Genomic DNA, 22,155 nt, shown 5'->3' with positions numbered 1-22,155 from the left:
GAAAATGCAGGTTGGGATGCCTTTTCATGAGAATAGATGTTGTTAGTGGAAGTGATAAGGAATGTGGTGATGGAGAACAATGTATAGATAGATGATGAAATGGAAGATATTATGGTATCATGGACAACCAGTGATGATGGAGGTAGAAGTTTCGGAATTGGCTAATAGGTGTAGATTGGACTATACCTATTTCTCTCTCTCTCCATCTCTCTCTCTTACACACAGACAGAGCTGCAGTGCTATTCTAAGAGAGTTAGCTGCCTCAACCCACGCACCAAATCTGAGAAAGAGAGAGAAAGGGAGAACGAGGGAGATGGGAGAAAGGAGAGAGCGAGAGGAATGAAAGGAGAGAGGGAGAGACTACAGAAAGGTTCAGAATGCCTGTAGAGTATACTGCAGTCACACACACACATACGCACACACACACACACACACACACACACACACACACACACACACACACACACACACACACACACACACACACACACACACACACACACACACTATCTCTCTGACTGACATACATGCTGCCACTTCAACAACAGCATTAACAGTGTTCATTGTGCAGATATCAGATCTTGCAGATGCAAGTGAAAGGACATTCAAACCACTCTCTTCCATCATATTTCATGCTTGTTGTGTCACCCTATCTTGTTATGTTGTTTGGGTTGTGCATTTGTGGGTCTGTCTAACTGTGATGTGCTGTGCGGTGTTATATTGGTAAGTGCTGGGAGAAATGTACTTGATTCTGTGCCACCCACACACCGCCCTCCCACTCACGACCGTCTCTGCGTCTATACCTCTGGCTCTTCCCGCTCCCCACCAACTCTCTCTGCTCATTTAAATCCCGACCCTACATTTATCACCCTGCTCTCTCTCTCTGTTTCACTCTTTCTTTCACTCCCTCTCTCATCTGCTTTTCAGGAGCTGATGCTCCTGCAAAAGGCAGACACACTAACACACAGACACACCTAGCATACCTACATGCACTCACACCGTGAAGGAGTAGCTTTGTATGCATGGATTTATTGTGTATTTATTTATATAGGATCCTAAACTGTCAATGAATTATCACATCCTTCCAGTTAATTGATCTTTATTCATCAGCTCAACCTTTACCTGTTGGTTTGAACGTTAGAATGAGTGACATGCCCCTTTAATTGTGTGAGCTGACTGCGTTCAAGCTTAGTTAATTAGGTGATTGCACTTGCACACACCTGTGGCCTGCTGCCTGAAGCGCTTCAGTTTGTTTAAATGGAGGATGGTGTTCTGTGTGTGAGTGGGACTGCTGGGATGTCTGCAAGTTTTTAATAAAACGACACTATTTATTACGATATCACTATCTCTGTCTCATCAATGTGAGGGCCAGCTGTCTCACACACACATAACAGCACACAAATTCAGGTGCATAGGGCTGGCTGCCCTACACACACACACACACACACACACACACACACACACACACACACACACACACACACACACACACACACACACACACACACACACACACACACAAAACAGCTCACAAATGCAGGTGCATACAGTATGCATGGTGCACACTTCTTGACAAGTTCTATTCCAATTTATAGCTAGAAATTCATAGCAATTCATGAGTGTCTTACAGGGTGTGTTGTCTGTGTGTTGCTGTGGTGTGTGTTAGAATACGAGGGAGGTAGTGTGTGTGAGTGTCGTTGTGTGAGTGTGTGTGTGTGTGTGTGTGGGGGGGGGCTTGATGTCCCCTCTCCTAATCGATTATTTTTGTGTTCCATACAGGATCCACAAATCTGTGAAGACATTCCAGGCCTGATCCCCTTTATCCAAATCTGAAGACGATACAGGAAATCAAGCAGAACTTTCAGGGAATAGAAGAGTTCTTTAAAAAAACTTGGAACAACAGTGAGAACTGCTGGTTGTATTCTCCATTGTTTTTATTCACATGTATTGAAACAAGTAGAGCCATCAGTGATTTCAGCAGCCCCCTGCCTCCCCTATCCATGCCTACATGCTCAGCAACAGATAAGAACTGTTTTGATAATTGTATGTAATTATAATTTGTGTGGGAGACGGAGCTGTCTCTGTCTATTATCACCTGTAACCTCAGACACAATAACTCCATACATTTACATATTTCTCTCCAAAAATGCTTTTCTTTCAGTTTTAGGACCAAATCAGGAATAATCAGAGTTATTGAAGGAATGGCACATGTGAACTACAATGTGCTACTCAGTCCTCAACCATCATAATGAGACACAACTGAATTCAATCTGTAGAGTTACATCTAAACCTCAAGCTCTTTTCCTTGTATATTCTATACTAGACCATACATACTAAGTTTGTACATCTAAAAACAGAGGTACCCATCCAGCCACTAGCTAAAATGAAAACTGCTTTTTCAGCTGTCTATTTGATATAATACGATTTGTCGTAACGTTTTATACTTTCTCCTCATTTGTGGTATTCACTGTCCTCTGTCCTTAATGTAGGGCGCTGGCTCTGTAGCCTTCAGCCCAATCAGAGGAACAGTAAGTGCCTATGCATTTTAGATAAGACCATAAAACATTTAAGTAAATAAGTGGCCAATGCATTATGTAGTTAGTGACCTGTGATGTTTATATGCCTGGAAGCGCAATGTCCTGCTTTACAGTCACACAGTATGTTTACACTCCGCCACAGCCATTCAGTGCCCTGACCCGTCAAGAACCACAACCTCTCCAACTGCCATTCAAATGGTCTGCAACATCTAAAAGCACAGGAACACAAATGATTTAGATTTATTTAGCATGAGAATGATTTAGTACACATCTTTTATTTAGCATAATATTGAAACAGTTAGACATTTATATGTAGAGATTTTTCTACTTTTTCAGAGAATATTAGTTTACAGGTTGAGTCTAAGTGCAAACTGGGAATGTATCCAGCGCCAAAACAACATGATTGAATCATTAACTGTTTACATTTTAGGAACAATGTTTACAGAGGACTGTTGCCCTTAAAACACAGGCCTATGTGTCATTTTGTGACATATTATTTTACAAGTGCCATAACCGAAAGGAAATGTATAAAATTGCCATAACTCATTGAGGAAGCTTACTTCTTGTCTTCAGCTAAACAAAGCACAACGTGTTCAGGAATAGTAAACAGAAGGTAAAAACCCTCTGTTTGACCTTTCATCCAAGGAGATTGCATCTATTTTTGTATTTTTGCATGTGAATGTTATAACCTCAAACTAACTTCACATGATTCATAGCATGGTTTTGTATGGTAGATAGATTCTAGAACTAGGAGAAGAAATAGACGATCTGGGTTTGATCAAGATCATCATTTTCAATTTACCCTTGTTTACTCTGTGAGGCTTATACAGATCTGATTTTACTGTAATGGGATGCAGAATATTATCGCAGAAGATGTTGAAGATAATAGTAACAGAATGAAAGCCATGTAAATACCTCTGTCACCAATGGTTGACACTTACAACTGGTTGACACTCATGACTTCCATCTCTTAAAGCATATCTAGAATTCATTCACGAAGTTCATCAGACATATTCATTACTAAATTGAGATATTTTGAAACTATGAGTACCAAACAACTCATACCTGCTACCTAAATGTTTCAAATAGTGTTTTAGTGGTTTAATTCTGAAAAAAGGACAGCATTGTAACAGCGTTGAGTCGACAACAGAAATTAGAGCTCTTAGTCATGTAAAGATGACGCCCACCACCAATCTCCAAGTCTTCGCCGTCTCCCTCCTCTCTCTCCTTGCTGCCCCACTTACCACAGCTGAGGATAGCTCCCCCTCTCCCACTCCCTCTCCCCTACGTACCGACCCCCGGCCTCACCAGGGGGGCTCCACCGACCCCCCTCAGTCCGCTCACAGCTCTCCCACTCCCTCTCCCCTACGTACCGACCCCCGGCCTCACCAGGGGGCTCCACCGACCCCCTCAGTCCGCTCACAGCTCCCCCTCTCCCACTCCCTCTCCCCTACGTACCGACCCCCGGCCTCACCAGGGGGCTCCACCGACCCCCTCAGTCCGCCCCCAGCCCCCTCTCCTCCTCCTGGCCATCCATGCCAACCTCCGCCCCGCTGCCCTCCGGGGCAGGCCCAAAGCTCCAGAGAAACTTCCAGAATCCCCTGGGGTTCCGGAGACCCCTCCCCGACCCCTGGCCCAGATCATGTTCCCCAAGAACGTGACGTCTGCGGCAGCGGGAGCCCTGGCTCCGCCGTTGGGCACGGCCCAGGTGGCTCCTCCTCCCCGCACACTGGTGGACGTGGATGTGTGCCATGGTTACTATGACGTCATGGGCCAGTTGGACAACACCTTCAACTGCTCCAAGGACAGCTTCATCTACTGCTGTGGCAGCTGCCACTACCGCTTCTGCTGCCCCGACCCCACCCGGCGTTTGGAGCAGAGCAGCTGTACCAACTACGACTCCCCGGATTGGGCCAAGACCCCGCCACCAAACGCCATACTCCTGGATGATGATGAGCCGGAACTGGACCCTCTGCAGCCTCTGAGCCACAACACAGGCTTTGTGATTGGAGGTGTCATTGTGTTTATGGTAGCGGTTGCCGTGGGGATTAAGATAATGTTCAACAAGGTGTCGCAGCAGGCCAACAACGGAGAGATCAACATGCCAAGGTGAGGGGAAGGGTCAATCAGTACCAGACCAGACAGATGAACAGACAGACAGACAGTCACAGACAGATAGACAGATGGACAGTCAGACAGAGAAACACAGATTCTTTAATCATTTCATAATGTCGTTATAACATGTTTATAGCATGTTTCATTCATAAGATCAGACAAGATATGATATCGTTAATGCCGGGGGGAGGACTGTTATTACTCCAGGCAATAAAACACATTTTACACCAGCAAATGACTTATACTTTTACATTTTTGACATTCTCTTTTTGGTTTCTCCTCTCAGAGCGCTGGTGGACATGTTGCGTCACCAGTCCAGTCCAGTGCAGCAGGATGAGAGGAACAACAGCGTGGCTCTGTGTGGTTCAGGGGAGGGACAGGGTACGCTGGGCAGACCTCCCAAAAACCTCTATGCTCCTGGCCTGCCCAGCAAGGACAACAGACGTGAGTGGCCAGGGGAGCATTCAGTTGGAACAAACAGGAAACATGTTTTTTAAATGAAAAAGGGAAATGAGGACAAGCTCTAATAGTACACTTCTGTTTCAAAGTTGTTTCTCCTGTTTTGTGCTGTTGTTGGGCTTTAGGCTTATTTCAAACTGTCTTGTAAGACAGGGGAAGGAGTAAAATGGATTAGATTAGATGAGGTTATTAGTCACATGCACAGTGTTGCAGATGTAATCGCAGGGCTCAGTGAAATACTTATGATCCGAGCTCCAACAGCGCAGGTCAAAAAAAGACAAGTGAATGAGACAGTAGCAATGTAGCAATGATAATGTCTATTGGGGGGAGGGGCAGGGTAAGTATTATTGGGAGGGGGTAGAATATCCATAGGGGGAAACGCAAGGGGAGGGAGTAGGTAGCTCCCTAGTGGCTATTCAGCAGCCTGATGGTTGGTGGTAGAACCTATTGGCCAGTCTGACAGTTTTTGCCATGATACTCCTATACTGCCAGTGTCTGGGCGATGGAAGCAGGGAGAACAGGCCATGATGGCTTGGGTGCCACGAGGTCCCTGATGATCTTCTTGGCCTTCCTGCGACGCCTGGTGTTGTAGGTGTCCTGGAGGGCAGGCAGTGAGCACCTAATGGCTCGTTTGGCTGAGCGTACCACCCTCTGTAGAGCCTTGCAGTCAGCGGCGGTGGAGTTGCCGTACCAGGATGCGATGCAGACCGACAGTAGTCTCTCGATGGTGCTCCTGTAAAACACTGTGAGGGCCCTCGGAGACAGGACAAATGTATTCAGCCTCCTGAGGTAGAAGAGTCGCTGCTGTGCCTTCTTTACTACGGTGTCCCTGTGGTTTGACCATTTCATCTCATCGGAGATGTGTACGTCGAGGAACTTGGAAGTTTTCGAAGAGGGACAGTTATGTGTATTTGAAACACAATGCAATATCCTGGTCGATTCCCACAGGCTCAATAAATGATAAGTGAGTGAGCGTGTAAAGGGGAATTGGCCCAGGTAATGTAAAAGAGGATGGATGCCTTGATCTTAATATGGTTAATAAACCATGGAGCTAGAAATCGCCTGATAACATCCACAATTGAGCACATCATACAGTGTATCCCTCTGCTCTCTCACTCACGTACACACACATCTACATGATGTATACACTGTTGCTCCACAGCTGATGACTGTTTGTTTGTTTTGCAGTGGGGAATATTCAACACAATTTTATCCATTCAGGAACCAGTCCCAATCACACTGCTACCATCGGTAAGTCAACTGGTGGTGTAAATCGTTGGTTCCAGTGACATACTGTAATGTATGCATCTGGTGCCCTTCCATGTTTTACAGTTTTTCACAATAATTTATAAATGTCAATGATACCAACCTGGTTAGATAAAGGTTGTCCAAAAAACAACAATTAAGAAACAAACACACCATAACATAGCTGTCTTTTGACCCCTCAGAACACGCCCGTATGAACAACACCCAGCTGGCGGCAGGAGGCACTCTTCTGTCCAGCAAACACAACAATACTAAAGGGCAGCCCTCCTTCCACCACTCCCTCCACAACCTGGCACAGCTCCCCCCATCCTACGAGAACGCCACCAAGCCAGAGCTCAACAGATACTCCTCGCTCAAACGCCTGGGTGAGTAGTGTACCACGTAGCAACATGGAGATAGACCCCGTTACACAGAAAACAATAGCTCTATGACTTGTTTCACTATTCCTCTTTTGATTCCAGAAAAGAGTGGTCTTGATGAATATTCATCGGGCTACTGCACCACCAAGAGGCGTCCCCACACGGCCCAGCCCGCTCTCCAGTCCTCCAGTCACCACATCCCCTGTGGCGGAGACTACAACACCATGGGTGGGAGGGGCACCCTCCCTCGCCACGCCCCCCGCCCCTGGATTCAACCCACCGGCCTACCCCCCGTCTCCCCCACGGTCAACCCCTACCCCCTGGACCCAACCGAGCAGCACTACAACCTCAACTACGACACCCTGTCCAAGCCTGCCAGGAAGGTCATGTCGCAGGACCAGCTGCTCAACATGGGGGACGTCCCTGGGAACACTGGGACCCTCTCCAGGATGTCCAAGAACCAGCAGCACCAGTATTACAAAGCAATGGCTGCTGCTACTAAGAACTCCAACACCCAGACCCTGACAAGAAAGCCCCAGGATCGACCCCAGGAGCGGCCTCAGTCCAACACCCAGACCCTGACAAGGAAGCCCCAGGATCGACCCCAGGAGCGGCCTCAGTCCAACACCCAGACCCTGACAAGGAAGCCCCAGGATCGACCCCAGGAGCGGCCTCAGTCCAACACGCAGACCCTGACACGGAAGCCCAAGGATCGACCCCAAGAGCGGCCTCAGTCCAACAACCAGACCCTGACGAGGAAGCCCAAGGATTGGCCCCAGGAGCGTCCCCAGGATCGCCTACTCATGTCCCCAGATCACCTGGAGGAGAGCATGGGTAGAGGGGTCGGAGGGATGGGAGTGGGTGTGCAGGATCCATACGCCCATGGAGGCGGGGGAGGCATGGTCCCCACTCTCCCCCGGGGTGGTCTCACCCCTCAGCAGAAAGCCCAGTCCCAGCAGAATGTATGTGCCACTCCCTCCCTGGACCGCCACCACATGATCAAGATGAACTCTCACCCCACCTCGGGGAGGGAGCAGGAGAGAAGCCAGGGCATGACGGGGCATATGAGTGGAGGCATGGGGGGATGGGGTGGTAGCGAGATGCCCGGGGCGGGGGTTGTCATGGGAACAGGGACGCTAGGGGGCCACAGCGCCAAGAGGATGGCTTTCGCTGCCAAGAGGCAGAACACTATCGAGCAGTTACACTTTATACCAGGAGGGGGCGACGGAGGAGCGGGAGGAGGAAGTAGAGGAGGAGGAAGTGGAGGAGGAGGGGGAGGCAGTCAGGGCATCAGGACAGGCAGTAAGAATGAGGTGACAGTGTGAGGGGCACCAGGTAGAAATTGCCATCAACTGCAGATCTAGGATCAGATTATCTCACCCCTAAACCCACCATTAACCATTAGGGGGATGAACAAATATCTGACTCTGTATCAGTGGTTAGGGCAAATTCTACCTACTGTGTGTGGTCTTCATGAAGAGAGTAGACATATGAGAATAGGAAGGGTAGAGAAGGAAATATGGTGAATCAATCTGTACATATAGGGAGATGAAGGACTTGCTTAGAGGTCAAAATGGTAGAGGAACGGAATTATCCTGCCATTTTTATATATGTGATACATCAGCCATATTTCATATCTAATGTGCCATATTGCCATACACTGATTCCATGAATAACTGAAAAAAAAACGTGGGAGAAATTAGATAGCTAGGACTTAGTTAAGAAACTGGTTTGTTCATGCATAACCTCGTGTTTTATATCAAATGTTTAACAGAATAAAGAAACTTTTGAGCCATATTAGAAAGGAGGGACCAAGATAATACATCTAAGTATGAGAGAGAGAAGAGTGGTGTACGGCCAGACTGTGTACTTCAGTGTTACATAGAAAAACAGGTTACACTTGTATCAAAGGATGCTATTTTCCTCATGGAGCATTGAACTGATGATCTTCGTGACCTAATGATGTGGAATGTCGGATTATGTAGGGTATTGAATCCGGGGAGTGGTGTACGAGTGAGCCCGCCTCATTGTGACGCAGGAAAACAGAGCTGTCGATAGTTGCTTCTTGTGTGAATGAGTGAGTGACATTGAGAAAATTGCTTCCATACATTCTTTAGTTGCCCCCAGTAACTGATCTGAGGTCAGTTTTGCATCCCACCACCGCCTAATAGTTATGCTCAGCATTTGGGGAGGTTGAGCTGATCCTAAATCTGTGCCTAAGTGCAACTTCTACCTGGAGCTCCCCTGTGACCCACCTGTCTTCATCAGGACAACCAAATCTGATTGAGCCATGAGTCACTATGTTTGATGAGGAACTTCTGAGTTGATCAGCCTACCAATAGGACGATTAGCTACTGCAACTACAGGGTATTTTCTTTCATAGAGCACAAAAAGTACACTATGATGCAGGTGTTGCACTTCATAATACGACTGACCTTCAAAGCCATGCATTGGGATACAAATAAAATACCACAGAGAAAGCACGTCTGACAATCACCATTTTATTAATCTCACCAGAGGAGAACTGACACAAAGTGTACATGCACAGCCAAAGTGTATGTGTCTAGGGAATTGACTGTAACAAGGCAGTGGACTATAATGCATACTGTAGGATGACTCCAATGATGAAGCAGTCAGATATGAGGGTGAGACTCAGAAGAGACTTGGTTGGCTAGGATGCCCTTCATCAGAAGAGGACCTTGCTTGTTCGTAGTAACACACTCCAACCGTTCTCTATTAGGTAGAAATGTCATAATATCAATAATAATGCTTAATATTAAGGGCTATCCTATCCTACATGTGTGGCTTTGGACCATATAATACAGCATATTAATGCTTTCACTTAATTTGTGGTGTTGATATTGTCACTGACGTGTGAGTACTAATGTCCTGTAGATGCCTGGAGTCAAACTTGTAAAAAAATAATATGAGCAGTTTTTTTCCAGCCCAGCTCAAAGAGGGAAACACTAAGACAGAAACGTTTTTGCACAATCCCCTGATATTTGCACCAGATAAAGACAGACATATTTTGTATCACGTCTTAGTGGTTTACATTCAGCTAAAAAGGACACTCAGTCACTGGTGATGCGCGGGGCTGTGTTTGATAAACTTAAGGGACTTAAGAAAATGAACAGACTTGTATTCGACTAAGAGAGAAGTATAACTGTATATATATATCATCTACAGTATACAAAGTGTCTCATATTGCTTACAAATGGACACAAGAAAAAAATCTGACATAATTCAGGAGATAAAATGACTGACATGTTGATACAGATTTTCTTTTGACAATCTTCCTAAACACAATGGTAACTTACCCAGTAAGCAACATGGCATCTTTTAGATGTCCATGGACGTCGGCATCAGATGGTGTTCACTGGGTAGTCCATGTCAGTTATTGTCATGATTACAACAAGTGTTATTATTAATGATTATTATAATTGTTGTTATAATTAATGGTTATCTTATAGTAATGATGTTGGTGTTATTTTTCTTAGTGAGATTGTAAGTGTTTACATGTTTTTAGATACCTATCTTTCTCATGACATTTTGTTTGTTTTTGTTACATCTGAACACAAAATGGCGATTCAAACTAACACGGTCTAATCTTGATGCATGTCAACTCCATGTCTTGGTAATGCATTGACCATATGCCTGAATACAGGGCTTTATTACAGTATGTTTTGAGACAAAGGCCCAATTACAAACCTCTCCCTAGTCCCTTTCCCTAGATGGAGCCTTCTATCTAGACTATTTGAAAATATTGCATAGGTATTAGCAAAAGTTGTGTTGGTTCCACGTGTTGGGGTGGATTGATTACACTCACCGTTCACAAGGTCAGACAATATTGATAGGGACTAGGGAGGGAAAAGTTCTGGGTCTGGGACCAAATTGAAACACTTGCTAACACCACAGCCTAACCCAATAAAACCCAAAGGGTTAACACATGATGTCACAATGTATGTGTTTACATTAATGTCTTAAACACAGGTAGGTAAAAAGGGTATAACAGTAACTACCTGAATGTTCAGTAACAGTGTCTTTTTTCAGGGAATTAGGACAGCTAACCTAGTTTTAGATTTGTATTCAAGTCACAGAAAGTCTGTAGCAATGTCTGTACTATCGTCACAAGCCATAACCATTGAAACAGTCATTACATACACTTCTGCCATTATTTTGTACATGGTAAACCTTTTTTTTGTGTAAGTATATTGTATTTTGTATAGCTAGTACAATCAGAATATTCTAATGGGTTGTGGCTCTCTTCTATAACACATTAATTTGAGGCTTCAACAAATTATATGTGAGTATTTAGTGGAATGTACAGTGACCACCCAAATGCTTAACATTTAACATATTTCTATATAGCCTATTATGTGGCAACAGGGATATTTTTGATGAGTAATGACAAATAACACATGTAATAGATGGTGAATAAAATAAGACACAAAGAGATGAATGAATAGGTGTATGTTTCGACACCATCATTAATTCATTTAAACATATGTAGAACGAGGAAGGATAAATCTAAAACTAGATTTGTATGAGATTATATAGATTTGTATGGGATGATATTTACAAGTGAACTTCATGACTATTATTCATTTTAATATATAAAGGCCTACTTTTAATTTCTCCAATGCATTTTGATCCCCTTGGATACAGCAGTGATCAAACACTACATTTGTAAAATAAAGTTGGTGGAAAAGGTTGTCAGACTTGTTTCTTTCATCAGGGTCTTACTCAAGTACTGATGAAATTGTATGATATTAGTAGTGATAAACTAGCCATCCTACTCAACTATTCTCATATGAAGTGACTTTACTGACAGGTAAGATCGAATAAATGTTAGACATTCTGTGGGAAGTTGTTCCTAAATCTACAGTAGGCTACAACTAAATCACTAGCTAATATGGCAACCACCCCCCTGGAGAGCGACTGTCCTGCAAGCTTTAATTTCAACACAATTATAACGGTTCCCCAGGACCTTAATTAACTGAATCAGGTATGTTACCACGGGTTTGGAGTAAGAGCCTGCACCAATAGCCTTCAGGAGTTACCCCTGATCCAGGTATACATTACCATTTCAATGAAACCGTACATTTGCATGACAAAGCCTGCACCCCGCACGTGCCAGAATGACAAGCAAGTATGTCCAAACATCTAGGCATTTAAAAAAACTTTTATATGAATGATAATGAAATGCAAGTTAGCAAATACACGGCAGCCATTTTAACACGTCTGGTTGGTGAATGCTATGCCCAGCTGCAGCATGAAGCCAGTTAAAATGGCTTCAACCTCCCGCAGAGTCTGAATCTATTTCTGACGGATTTTTATCACATTATTTGTCATTCGGATACCTATACGGGTGACTACTTGACATAATATACCATAAAAAATCTTTACTAAAAGTAAATAAGAATAATTCAATGCAAAATATCAGTTAGCTATAGATAGCATGCTTGCTATCCAAAACAACTACTGAACCACAGGTTATGCTACCCGGAAATATTTCACGGGCCGGAAAGGACCAATGTTAAGTGAGCACACGTCATTCCCTTTTACCCCCCCAAAATGATAACCGACCGTCCAAAACATTTAAGCCGACAAAAACATCACCAACTCATCATTACCAATGGGGATTGATGCTGTCAAATGGCGAGGAAAAGGTTGCAGACTCAAATACTGAGTATTTAAAAGCGAAAGGGAGCCGAGCATTCACCTAGCTCAGCATCAGTGAACATGGCTATGGCTAACGAGTCGAAAACAGTACGCAGAAATGGAGAGCTAAGCGAATGATAGCTAGATGGTAGGAAGGCGTGACAGGCCGCATCCTGAACTTGTACTTGGATGTGTAGGTAAATAATAAATTTCGTATTTTATTCTGCCAAGAGGCATTCATTGGCTTTTGAATGCATATTTTTTTATGCTTATAGATAGCAAGCCGTGTGTGTTGTGTATTTGTATGGGTTGCATTCGATATCTGCTAGCTAAATAGCAGAATGTTATACCAAAAGCTGTCAGTTTTGCATGTAAGCGCTTCTTTGCAAAACCCCCAATGTTTGTCAAAGCAATGTGCAACCCAAATTTAGTAGTTCCCGTAGCTAGTATTGTGCAATTATGCAATTTATGCAGTGGCTGAATAACAGTTGCTGATTCTGAATTTATGTCCTCCACACAGGATTGGTCATCTACACTACTAATGTGAAAGGCAATCAAAAAGATGCGATTGGGAAATAAAATCCATCTCCCTCCGCTGTCGGGGGAACACATATTTTGACTCATTGACATCTGTCAAAATTCAAAGGTAAGATTTTCCATAACGTGATCAATATTTCGCCGACGTCTTATAAACATGCAATAATAATTCATAATAATTCATGTTTTATTTACAGTTAGGGGGACTTAAAAAATACGACAGTGCTCAGTTCATAAGAAACTATATGCAGTAGTAATACCCTAGTAATAAACAATAAATACATTAGAATAACAGTAGTAATAAAATAGTCATTCAGCCACTATACTTACATTTGGAAAACTATTAATTTTAGTAAGACTGACATTTGAAAAAATATATCATTACTAAGTTTTATTTTATCTAACCTTTATTTTAACAGGTGCGACATATTGAGACCTAGGTCTCTTTTTCAATTGCGCCCTGGATAATACAACATAAATATACACATTGTTAACAAAGGTTCGTGATTGCATTTTCATCATCTACTTTATCCATTTTCAATAATAAAAAAAAATACATTGTTTAAAAAATATCTCTATATATATATATGTGTATAATTATATACTTTTTTTGTTGTGTGAATTTATTTTAAGCTAAAGAAAATGTTATTTTATCCTACACACTTTGGTGTATCATAATGGTACAAATGTTGGTGTATTTACAAATGTAAGCTCTTTAATTTAACAGTTTTTATCAAACAGAAGTATCTGTTTTGACAAATGTAGTCTCTGTTTTTCAGTGAGGAGAAGAAAACATAATCTCTTCCTAGAGAATGAGTGAATAAACTGACGTGGATGAAGGGAAACGATGATATGGATGAAAACACTGTAACTGAAACAGCCAACCAACAGCTGTTGACTGAACTGCTCTCTAATAAAGATTGTTCTGTACCATAAAACACCAAGAGACCAACAAACAACAACAATTGCACACCAAAACAAGGCCTTTTCTCCCCATGAAACTGTACAAAGTCTTTAATAAAATGGCACCAACCCATCAAGATAAAAAGAGAATACGGTATCCACGTTGAAAAGAACTGTGAGAACTGTTCGCGTTTGAGAAAAAATACCCTTTACTCTAAATAACCCCATTCCCCACACACTTGCTCCCTCTCCTGTTGGATGGAGAGTGGGGGCAGTGGACGATCGGGCGGAAGTAGCAGCAGCCGAAGTGCGCGAACAGGGGGGACCGGCAGTGTTATTGGGCGGAGTTCGGGATCGAGCCGAGGCGACTCAGGCAGTTCCAGGTCAAATAGTGGCACTTCAGGATCCCTCGGCCGAAGCTCGTCCGTTGGTGGGAGTGGTGGGATCATTGTCGCTGCTCCTGGTGCTGGAGGTGTGGCTCCTGCACCCCCATGTGCCAGTGAGTGGGAGATGTTCCAATTTGGAAAATACAATTTGGACATAATAGAGATGTTAAGCGGACACCAGGCCCATCAGTTCAAAGGCCTTGGGTTAGAACGACAGCTTCAGCATCAGCAGCAGGTGCAGCTTCACCAGCACCAGCTCCAGCAGCAACAACAACAGCAGGCCGAGACCTCAGGAGCTCTCCTGTCTGGGCTAGGCCTTGGGTCCCTCCAAGGGGCCAGAAGCAACGCCTTTTCCGATTCTGCCTCTATTTTTGCCAAAATGAGCGCCCCTCCTCCCCCTCTACAACAACAACCTTCTTCATCCTCACAAAGCTCAAGATCCAAGTCAAGCAAGATGAGTAGCAGCAGCTCAAGCCATGTGTCAGGCTACCCACAGTTCCTGCGTTCCTTCCACCCGACAGAGGCAGCTCTGGCACAGGAGCAACTGCATTCTGGGGTCGGCCGCTTCGAGCACTTTTCTGGGGGTAGCAGTAGTGGGGGTGCTGGGGGATTGGGAGTTGCCCCCCCTCCACCACCCCCTCTGCATCCAGGCCTCTCTGTCCCCCAAGCATCACCTGGCCCTTCATCCTCTTCCCCCTCCCCTTCCAGTTCAGTGGTAACTAACAATCCCCCAGTAGCAGTACAGTCACCTCTCTGGGACACCAGCTGGTTGGGGCCCAGTCTGATGCACGGAGTCTTCATCAGCAGTTCAGTTGCATGCTAGCTGCTAATCAGTACTTTCTCTCTGGGGTGCCTGCTAACGCTAGCTTAGAGCAGTTTCTGGTTCAACAGGGAACCCACAACCACCTGGGGATAGGTTTAGGTCAGAGTGAGGGATCTAGCTCAGGCCTTGCTCCGCCTCCAGCTCTGCATTCCTCTCATTCGCATTCCCTCTCTACCGCTCAGCCACAGCAACAGCAGCCTCCACAGCAGCAGCAGCTGCCTCCCCATACCCTGTCCCACCCCCATTCGCACTCCCACCCTCACCACCCCCTACACCCAGGCTCCCAGCCCTCTTCCCTGGGTGGTTTTGACTTCCAGGGCATCCCAGTGCTCTCCTCCAACCAGCTGGCCTCTCTGATGCAGCAGGAAGCAGGCCTGCCGCTCCCCCTGCCTCTTCATCTGTCCCTCTCCAAGGATGACGGCAAGGGGGACAGCAGTGGGGGCGGAAGCAGCAGCAGTAGAAGGAAGAAAGCAATGGCTGGCTACCTGCCACAGAGGAAGTCAGATGGCGGCAGTAACAGCAGCAGCGGCCACAGCAGTGGGAACCCCAATGCTAGCAGCAGTGCAGGGGGGCTGGGCCACGACCCCTCCCCAGGGCTGGTTGGGGGTGGGGGCGGAGGGGTTGGCATGTCAGGTTTGGGAGGAGATCCATCCCTCCTTGCCTCTTCATCATCCTCATCTTCGTCATCAGTTGTCTCATCCTCCTCTTCCTCTGGCCCCTCCTCCACTGCAGCATCAGTCCTGGTTACTAATGGTTCTCACCTATCCAAACCTGATAACATGGGCTCCATGCCATCTGCATCTACACAGGCTGACACTGAGCCCCTCTATAACTGTGGTGAGTGTGGAAAAACCTTCACTCACCTCTCCAGCCTTCGCAGGCACCTGCGTATGCATGAGTCTACGGCAGCAGGTACTAGCAATAATGCCAGCATTAACCCAAACCCGACTCATATCCAACCACTAACTGACCCCAGTCTCCCACACTCCACCCAGGAACACTCCACCCAGGATCTGAACTCTCAGTCTAACTCACTGTCCTCCCAACAATCGTCCAACTCAGTCCAGGCCTCATCTTCCTGCCCCAGCCCTGACAAGACCTTCAATTGCTCAGATTGTGGCAAGCACTTCAAGAAAAAGGGGCACCTCCTCCAGCATGGCGTCATCCACTCAGAGGCTCGCCCGTATGGCTGCAGCATCTGCTCCCGGGCTTTCAACCGCCGTGAGTCGCTGACGCGACACGAGAAGATTCACCAGGACAAGCCCTTCCGCTGTCCAGCCTGCGGTCGATGCTTCCGTGAGAGTACCTCTCTACTCAACCATGCTGCCTCTGGCACATGCGGCAAGCCAGGTAGGGCATCAAAACCACAGGGCAGCAGCAAGGAAGGAGCTGTAGGGGAGGGCAGAATGGGAGGAGGGGGCGGAGGAGAAGGTGGAGGAGGTGGGGATTACCAGGGTAGTAGAGGGGTGATTTATGGGAAAACTGAGGAAGATGAAGAGGGTGTGATCATGGGAGGTGAGGGAGGTCAGAAGTCAAGGCTAGGGTGTGATGGTGGTCTGTTTCAGTCAGAGAGGGGAGGGAATGCTAACAGCAGGGACAGGCCAGATGGTAAATACCCCACTGATTACTCTCGGAATCGTTACACAGGCTACCATGACGACCACCGTTCTCAAGGTAACCCGTCTCCGTGTTACTCTGGAGCCTCCCCCTGTGGCAGTGGGATGGTGGGCCCGGCGCTGAGGAAGGCACCATTGGCCCCGACGCTGCACCCCCACCCTCAGAGTCAAACCCAACATCACCACCAACAGCACCTCCCCCTGTCCTCTCTCCTGGATGACTCTGAAGACGACGTCACCAGCTCTGTCAACAACGCCATCTCAGCCATTGCCGCCGCAGCTGCCGCCAACTGTGATATGAACAGTGGGAACAGAGGCGACGATAGGAGGGATATCATCGGAGGGCTGTTGGGGGGGCTGGACTTAGGCCCCTTGGGGTCCCCTTCATCAACATCTGGGATGGATAAGACCTATAGAGGAGCAGGGAACCAGGATGGTATGAGTGGTAATATGAACCACAACCAACAGCAGGGGAATGATCCACAGAACCCTGCTGCCAAACCAAAACGTCCCCGGAAACCCAGAAAGCCCAAAGACCCCAACGCTCCCCCTAAACGCAGGCAGTACACCCCCAGAGCTCCTAGAGAGTCGAGCAACATTCCGCGGCCATATCTGTGCAGTGTTTGCGGCAGGGGGTTTGCACGCCGCGAGACCCTGCGTAGGCACGACCGTGTCCATACTGGGGAGAAGCCCCACCGCTGCAGTACATGTGGGAAGCACTTCAGAGAGGCCTTCCACCTCACCAAGCACCACACCGTTCACTCTGGGGAGAAGAACTACAAGTGCAGCCTGTGTGGGAAAGAGTTTGGCTACTCCCAGAGCCTCAAGAGGCACGGGAAGCTCCATCAGAAAGGGGAGCTGGAAGAGGTCCCCACAACACCAGGAGGGGAGAACCTCAACAACTTCAACACAAACCCGTCATGTGGGATGGGCCAAGACAGGGAACAGAACCAAGGAAACAGCTCCTCCTCCTATTATTCATACCCCCAAGATGTCAAGCCTCAAGGCTCTAACAGCCAGCCCCCGCCCAGGCTCTACACCTGTGCCATATGCTGGAAGTCTTTCCGTCATCACTTCCACCTGACGGCTCATCACCAGACGGTCCATGAGAACGGAGGTGAGAAGCTGTTCAGCTGCGAGGTTTGTGGGAAGGCCTTTGCCTACTCCAACAGCCTCACTCGACACAGGCTGTCGCAGCACGGCCTGGCCCGCACCGGCCCTGACAACGCACAAGGGGACGGCAGTGGGTCAGGGGTAAACAGTGCAGCTGGTGGTGGAGTGAGTGGGACTGCGTCAGAGAGCGAGGCAGCCACCAACGCCCTCCTTCAGATGGCACCTTCCACTGAGGGCCACGGGGGGCAGCAGAGTCACAGTGTTGTCACCCACAGTCATCAACAACAGCCACCTCAGCCCCCAGCTGGCTACTCCCCCCTTTTCTATGATGCTGGTACGGCCCACTCCTCAGCCTCCAGCATCCCTCCCTACTCTCAGCCCCTGCCACCCAACTCCACAATCATGCCCCCTCAGCACCAGCATTCCCCAGCAAGGGTGAAAGGGGAGCACATTTACCCAGCTGGGTCCAGTAGTCACACCCTTCACACTACAGCTCCATTCCAGCCCCTCACGGAGCTGCCATCCGACCACCATCACCACCACCACCACCATTCTTCACATCACCTCCACCGTTCAGAGCCACAGTCCCAGCAACCACACCACAGGAACATCCAATCACACGATGACATGAGGATGCACAAGAAGAAGAGAAAGTCCGACAGGAGGGAGGGAAGGGGGGACATGTGGGGGGAGTCCTCAGGCTTCGTCAGAGACGAGGAGAGGAAAGACCAGAGGAAGAGGTCTGTTTTGCAAAAACAGCTGAGGAAGAAAAAGCTTCTGTTGAAGATTAGACGAGGGGGGGAAGCGGGAGGGGGAGGATATGAGCTGGTCACAACAAGAGGGATGAAGATACAAATCCGGTCATCTCTCAAAGTCCCAGTGAAACGTTTTGCCTGCTCCATCTGTCCCCACGCCATGTTCGCCCGCCAGGCCGGCCTGCTAGCCCACAGGGCAGCTAAACACACCCAGAGAGTCCTGTCCCCCCAGGAGCGTCTGTGCTGTGGTGTGTGTGGGAAGCAGTCTCACAGGCTCCTGGAAGCCTTCATCCACCGGGCGACTCATCGTGCCCGAGGGTCCTTCTCCTGCAGACGCTGCTCTGCTCGCTTCTGGAACGCCCCCCTCCTCCGCAGGCACAAGGTGACCTGCCGACATCGGGCCAAGGGACTTCCACGAGGTGGCGCTATCCGCCTGAAGTTGTCCAAGAGGGCGGGGGAGAGGAAGAGCAGAGAGGAGCAGGGGGAGATGTCGCACTCCCTGCTTACAGAGTACAGATACTGAGCTTGCTGAATTCTAAGGTAGTCGTGTTTAGATTTTCATTGATAGGAAAGGGAGAGGTTATCAGTTTTGGACTATACATAGAAGAAGATGGACTTTAAAAAACAAAAGCCTTTGGGAGGGGGGTGTTTTAAATTGGTCTGGTGTCTGTCTGGACCTCATCAACTCAACTCACTGACTGTTAGAATGACTGTTTTAACAACATGAACTACTGTAGATCAACCAAGGATCACCCGGAATTCTTCCATCCAACTGTATGGGAGGATGTTGAAAGACATGACTGTTTTCATATGATCATTAACCCTTAAGTGCATTGACACTATGCTTGGCTGACACTGTGCAGTTATTAGACATGTTTAGGTGATTTGACCTGCTAATTGAACTCTACCCCCTCAGCCTTACTAGCATCCCTTCTATACCCCTAGCTGTATGATAACTCTGTCTCTGCTGTGTACTTGTTGATGTTCACCTAGAGCCCCTTTGGAGATTTATTTGATGTAAAAAGTGCATTTAGTAGGAGTAGGGAGAGGGTGGGACACAGACTTCTGGTTGGTAGAGAGGCAGTCTGTTTGTCGGTGCATGTGTGTTTTTTGGTCAGTTTGTTGCGGAGGTTGTGAACTCACTATGTGATGATTAATTCAGTACATTCGAAAAGGACGTGTTTTAAGCGTAAGTTAACAAAGTCCTGAAAAATGTCCCCAGTGATTTAATCACGTCTTTAAAAATACATTTGAGAATCTTAATAGATTGAAGTGAATACCACTTCCAGACAAAAAAGTGTATCTTACGAAAAGCCTTGCTAATCATGACTTTATTTAATTTTCATGCCTGTGGAAACAATTGTAGCTTTTATACCAAGATATTGAGATCAAGACAGGATGAACAAAGCTCACTGTAACGTATATTGTGTTAATATCTTATCACTGCTGTGTTTCTGTTTTCACAAAGTACTTTATTTATCTTTTACTGTTCCTTCATAGTAGCAAAAGCAGTTCTGATTACATGTATTAATGTGTGTTAACTCCATCTGTCGACCTGCCAAACCTGGATTCTATCCTGTCCTCTTCTCTTATTCTTTGCTGAGTTGCAATCATGTTCATAACCCTGTCAGGCCTTGTTTTATCTTCTAACGAAAAAGAATAGTTCTAAGTACATTTCTATCACTATATTTACTTATAACAAAGATAGTTGTTGATTATACTTCAGCATTGAATAAAACATAAGTGTTCTCTGCTGTGCTTTTTCTCCATGTATCATGTAAGGCTAATGATGAAGAACGGCATAGTTACTGATAACTAATCATGTGGGTATTGACTCTATAATGAGAAAAATGTTACGAATACCAAAATCAGTACAATAGTTTTGTCCCAGATATAGTTAAATAGCTGTGTGGGCCTGATGGATTTCAGGATGTCATCATGGATATACAAATACATTTCAACTTAGCACAACTATGGTTATTCAACACCACTATGGTTATCCAGCACAACTATGGTTATCCAACACCACTATGGTTATCCAACACAACTATGGTTATCCAACACAACTATGGTTATCCAACACCACTATGGTTATCCAACACAACTATAGTTATCCAACACCACTATGGTATCCAACACAACTATAGTTATCCAACACCACTATGGTATCCAACACAACTATGGTTATCCAACACAACTATGGTTATCCAACACAACTATGGTTATCCAACACCACTATGGTTATCCAACACAACTATAGTTATCCAGCACAACTATGGTTATCCAACACAACTATGGTTATCCAACACAACTATAGTTATCCAACACAACTATGGTTATCCAGCACCACTATGGTTATCCAACACAACTATGGTTATCCAGCACCACTATGGTTATCCAACACCACTATGGTTATCCAACACAACTATGGTTATCCAACACAACTATGGTTATCCAACACCACTATGGTATCCAACACAACTATAGTTATCCAGCACAACTATGGTATCCAACACCACTATGGTTATCCAGCACCACTATGGTTATCCAACACAACTATGGTTATCCAACACCACTATGGTTATCCAACACAACTATAGTTATCCAACACCACTATGGTTATCCAACACCACTATAGTTATCCAACACCACTATGGTTATCCAACACCACTATGGTTATCCAACACCACTATGGTTATCCAACACCACTATGGTTATCCAACACCACTATGGTTATCCAGCACAACTATGGTTATCCAGCACCACTATGGTTATCCAACACAACTATGGTTATCCAACACCACTATAGTTATCCAGCACCACTATGGTTATCCAGCACAACTATGGTTATCCAACACTACTATGGTTATCCAACACTACTATGGTTATCCAGCACCACTATGGTTATCCAACACAACTATGGTTATCCAACACAACTATGGTTATCCAACACAACTATGGTTATCCAGCACAACTATGGTTATCCAACACAACTATGGTTATCCAACACCACTATAGTTATCCAGCACCACTATGGTTATCCAGCACATCTATGGTTATCCAACACCACTATGGTTATCCAACACAACTATGGTTATCCAACACCACTATAGTTATCCAGCACCACTATGGTTATCCAACACAACTATGGTTATCCAACTTATTGGCAGGTCAATCCAATTAATGTTGTATATTCGACCAGAAATGCTTTTTTTTGTTGCTTTGCTTTCCATGACCCCAATTTGAAATGGCCACAACTCACAACCACCCAAAATAAATAAATAATGGACATCTACAGCCTACAGTATTATGTTAAATCCACTAGATGGCATTAGGCAACTCATTTCTGCTCACTGTACTCTGGCCCCTGTGTTTTAGAGTGGCAGTCACATGGATTTTATACCAATAGGGGGTGGATTCAAGAGTCGGAAACGTGCAGTGTCCATGTCTGAGCTGTGTGTGTCAGTGAGTGCTCACGTCTGAGCCGTGCATGTGAGTGACCGCATGTGTACAAATGTGTGTGTGTGTGTGTCAGTGAGTGCTCACGTCTGAGCCGTGCGTGCATGTGAGTGACCGAGTGTGTACAAATGTGTGTGTGTGTGTCAGTGAGTGCTCACGTCTGAGC

The 22,155-nt window shown here is 46.1% G+C and overlaps 2 protein-coding genes across 2 annotated transcripts; both read left to right on the top strand.

Annotated features, from left to right (window-relative positions):
- The first annotated feature begins 1,789 nt into the window (after nt 1-1,789).
- LOC135570751 (uncharacterized) lies at nt 1,790-11,501 on the top strand. Its single transcript, XM_065016723.1, has 6 exons — nt 1,790-3,882; nt 4,037-4,646; nt 4,939-5,096; nt 6,300-6,362; nt 6,560-6,742; nt 6,839-11,501. Exons 1-6 carry the CDS (start codon nt 3,714-3,716, stop codon nt 8,059-8,061), a joined length of 2,406 nt encoding a protein of 801 aa, XP_064872795.1. The 5' UTR covers nt 1,790-3,713; the 3' UTR covers nt 8,062-11,501.
- Nucleotides 11,502-12,254: 753 nt separating this feature from the next.
- LOC115101110 (uncharacterized) lies at nt 12,255-20,279 on the top strand. The gene is given in 6 exon segments (XM_065016720.1): nt 12,255-12,594; nt 12,918-13,043; nt 13,354-13,433; nt 13,714-14,951; nt 14,954-16,396; nt 16,694-20,279. Coding segments are annotated over 3 exon segments (4,659 nt in total). The 5' UTR covers nt 12,255-12,594; nt 12,918-13,043; nt 13,354-13,433; nt 13,714-14,095; the 3' UTR covers nt 19,054-20,279.
- The last annotated feature ends 1,876 nt before the right edge of the window (nt 20,280-22,155 follow it).

Source organism: Oncorhynchus nerka, unplaced genomic scaffold, assembly GCF_034236695.1.
Source record: "Oncorhynchus nerka isolate Pitt River unplaced genomic scaffold, Oner_Uvic_2.0 unplaced_scaffold_897, whole genome shotgun sequence".
Classification (NCBI taxonomy): domain Eukaryota; kingdom Metazoa; phylum Chordata; class Actinopteri; order Salmoniformes; family Salmonidae; genus Oncorhynchus; species Oncorhynchus nerka.
The sequence above is the reverse complement of the archived record's forward strand: the minus strand, read 5'-3'. Positions and strand labels throughout refer to the sequence as shown.

Excerpts from the sequence above, each read along its gene's own strand:
- LOC135570751 (XM_065016723.1), top strand. The coding sequence starts at position 3,714 with ATGACGCCCACCACCAATCTCCAAGTCTTCGCCGTCTCCCTCCTCTCT. Across the intron at positions 5,097-6,299 it reads GCCCAGCAAGGACAACAGAC|TGGGGAATATTCAACACAAT; the intron begins GTGAGTGGCCAG and ends TTTGTTTTGCAG. Across the intron at positions 6,363-6,559 it reads CAATCACACTGCTACCATCG|AACACGCCCGTATGAACAAC; the intron begins GTAAGTCAACTG and ends TTGACCCCTCAG.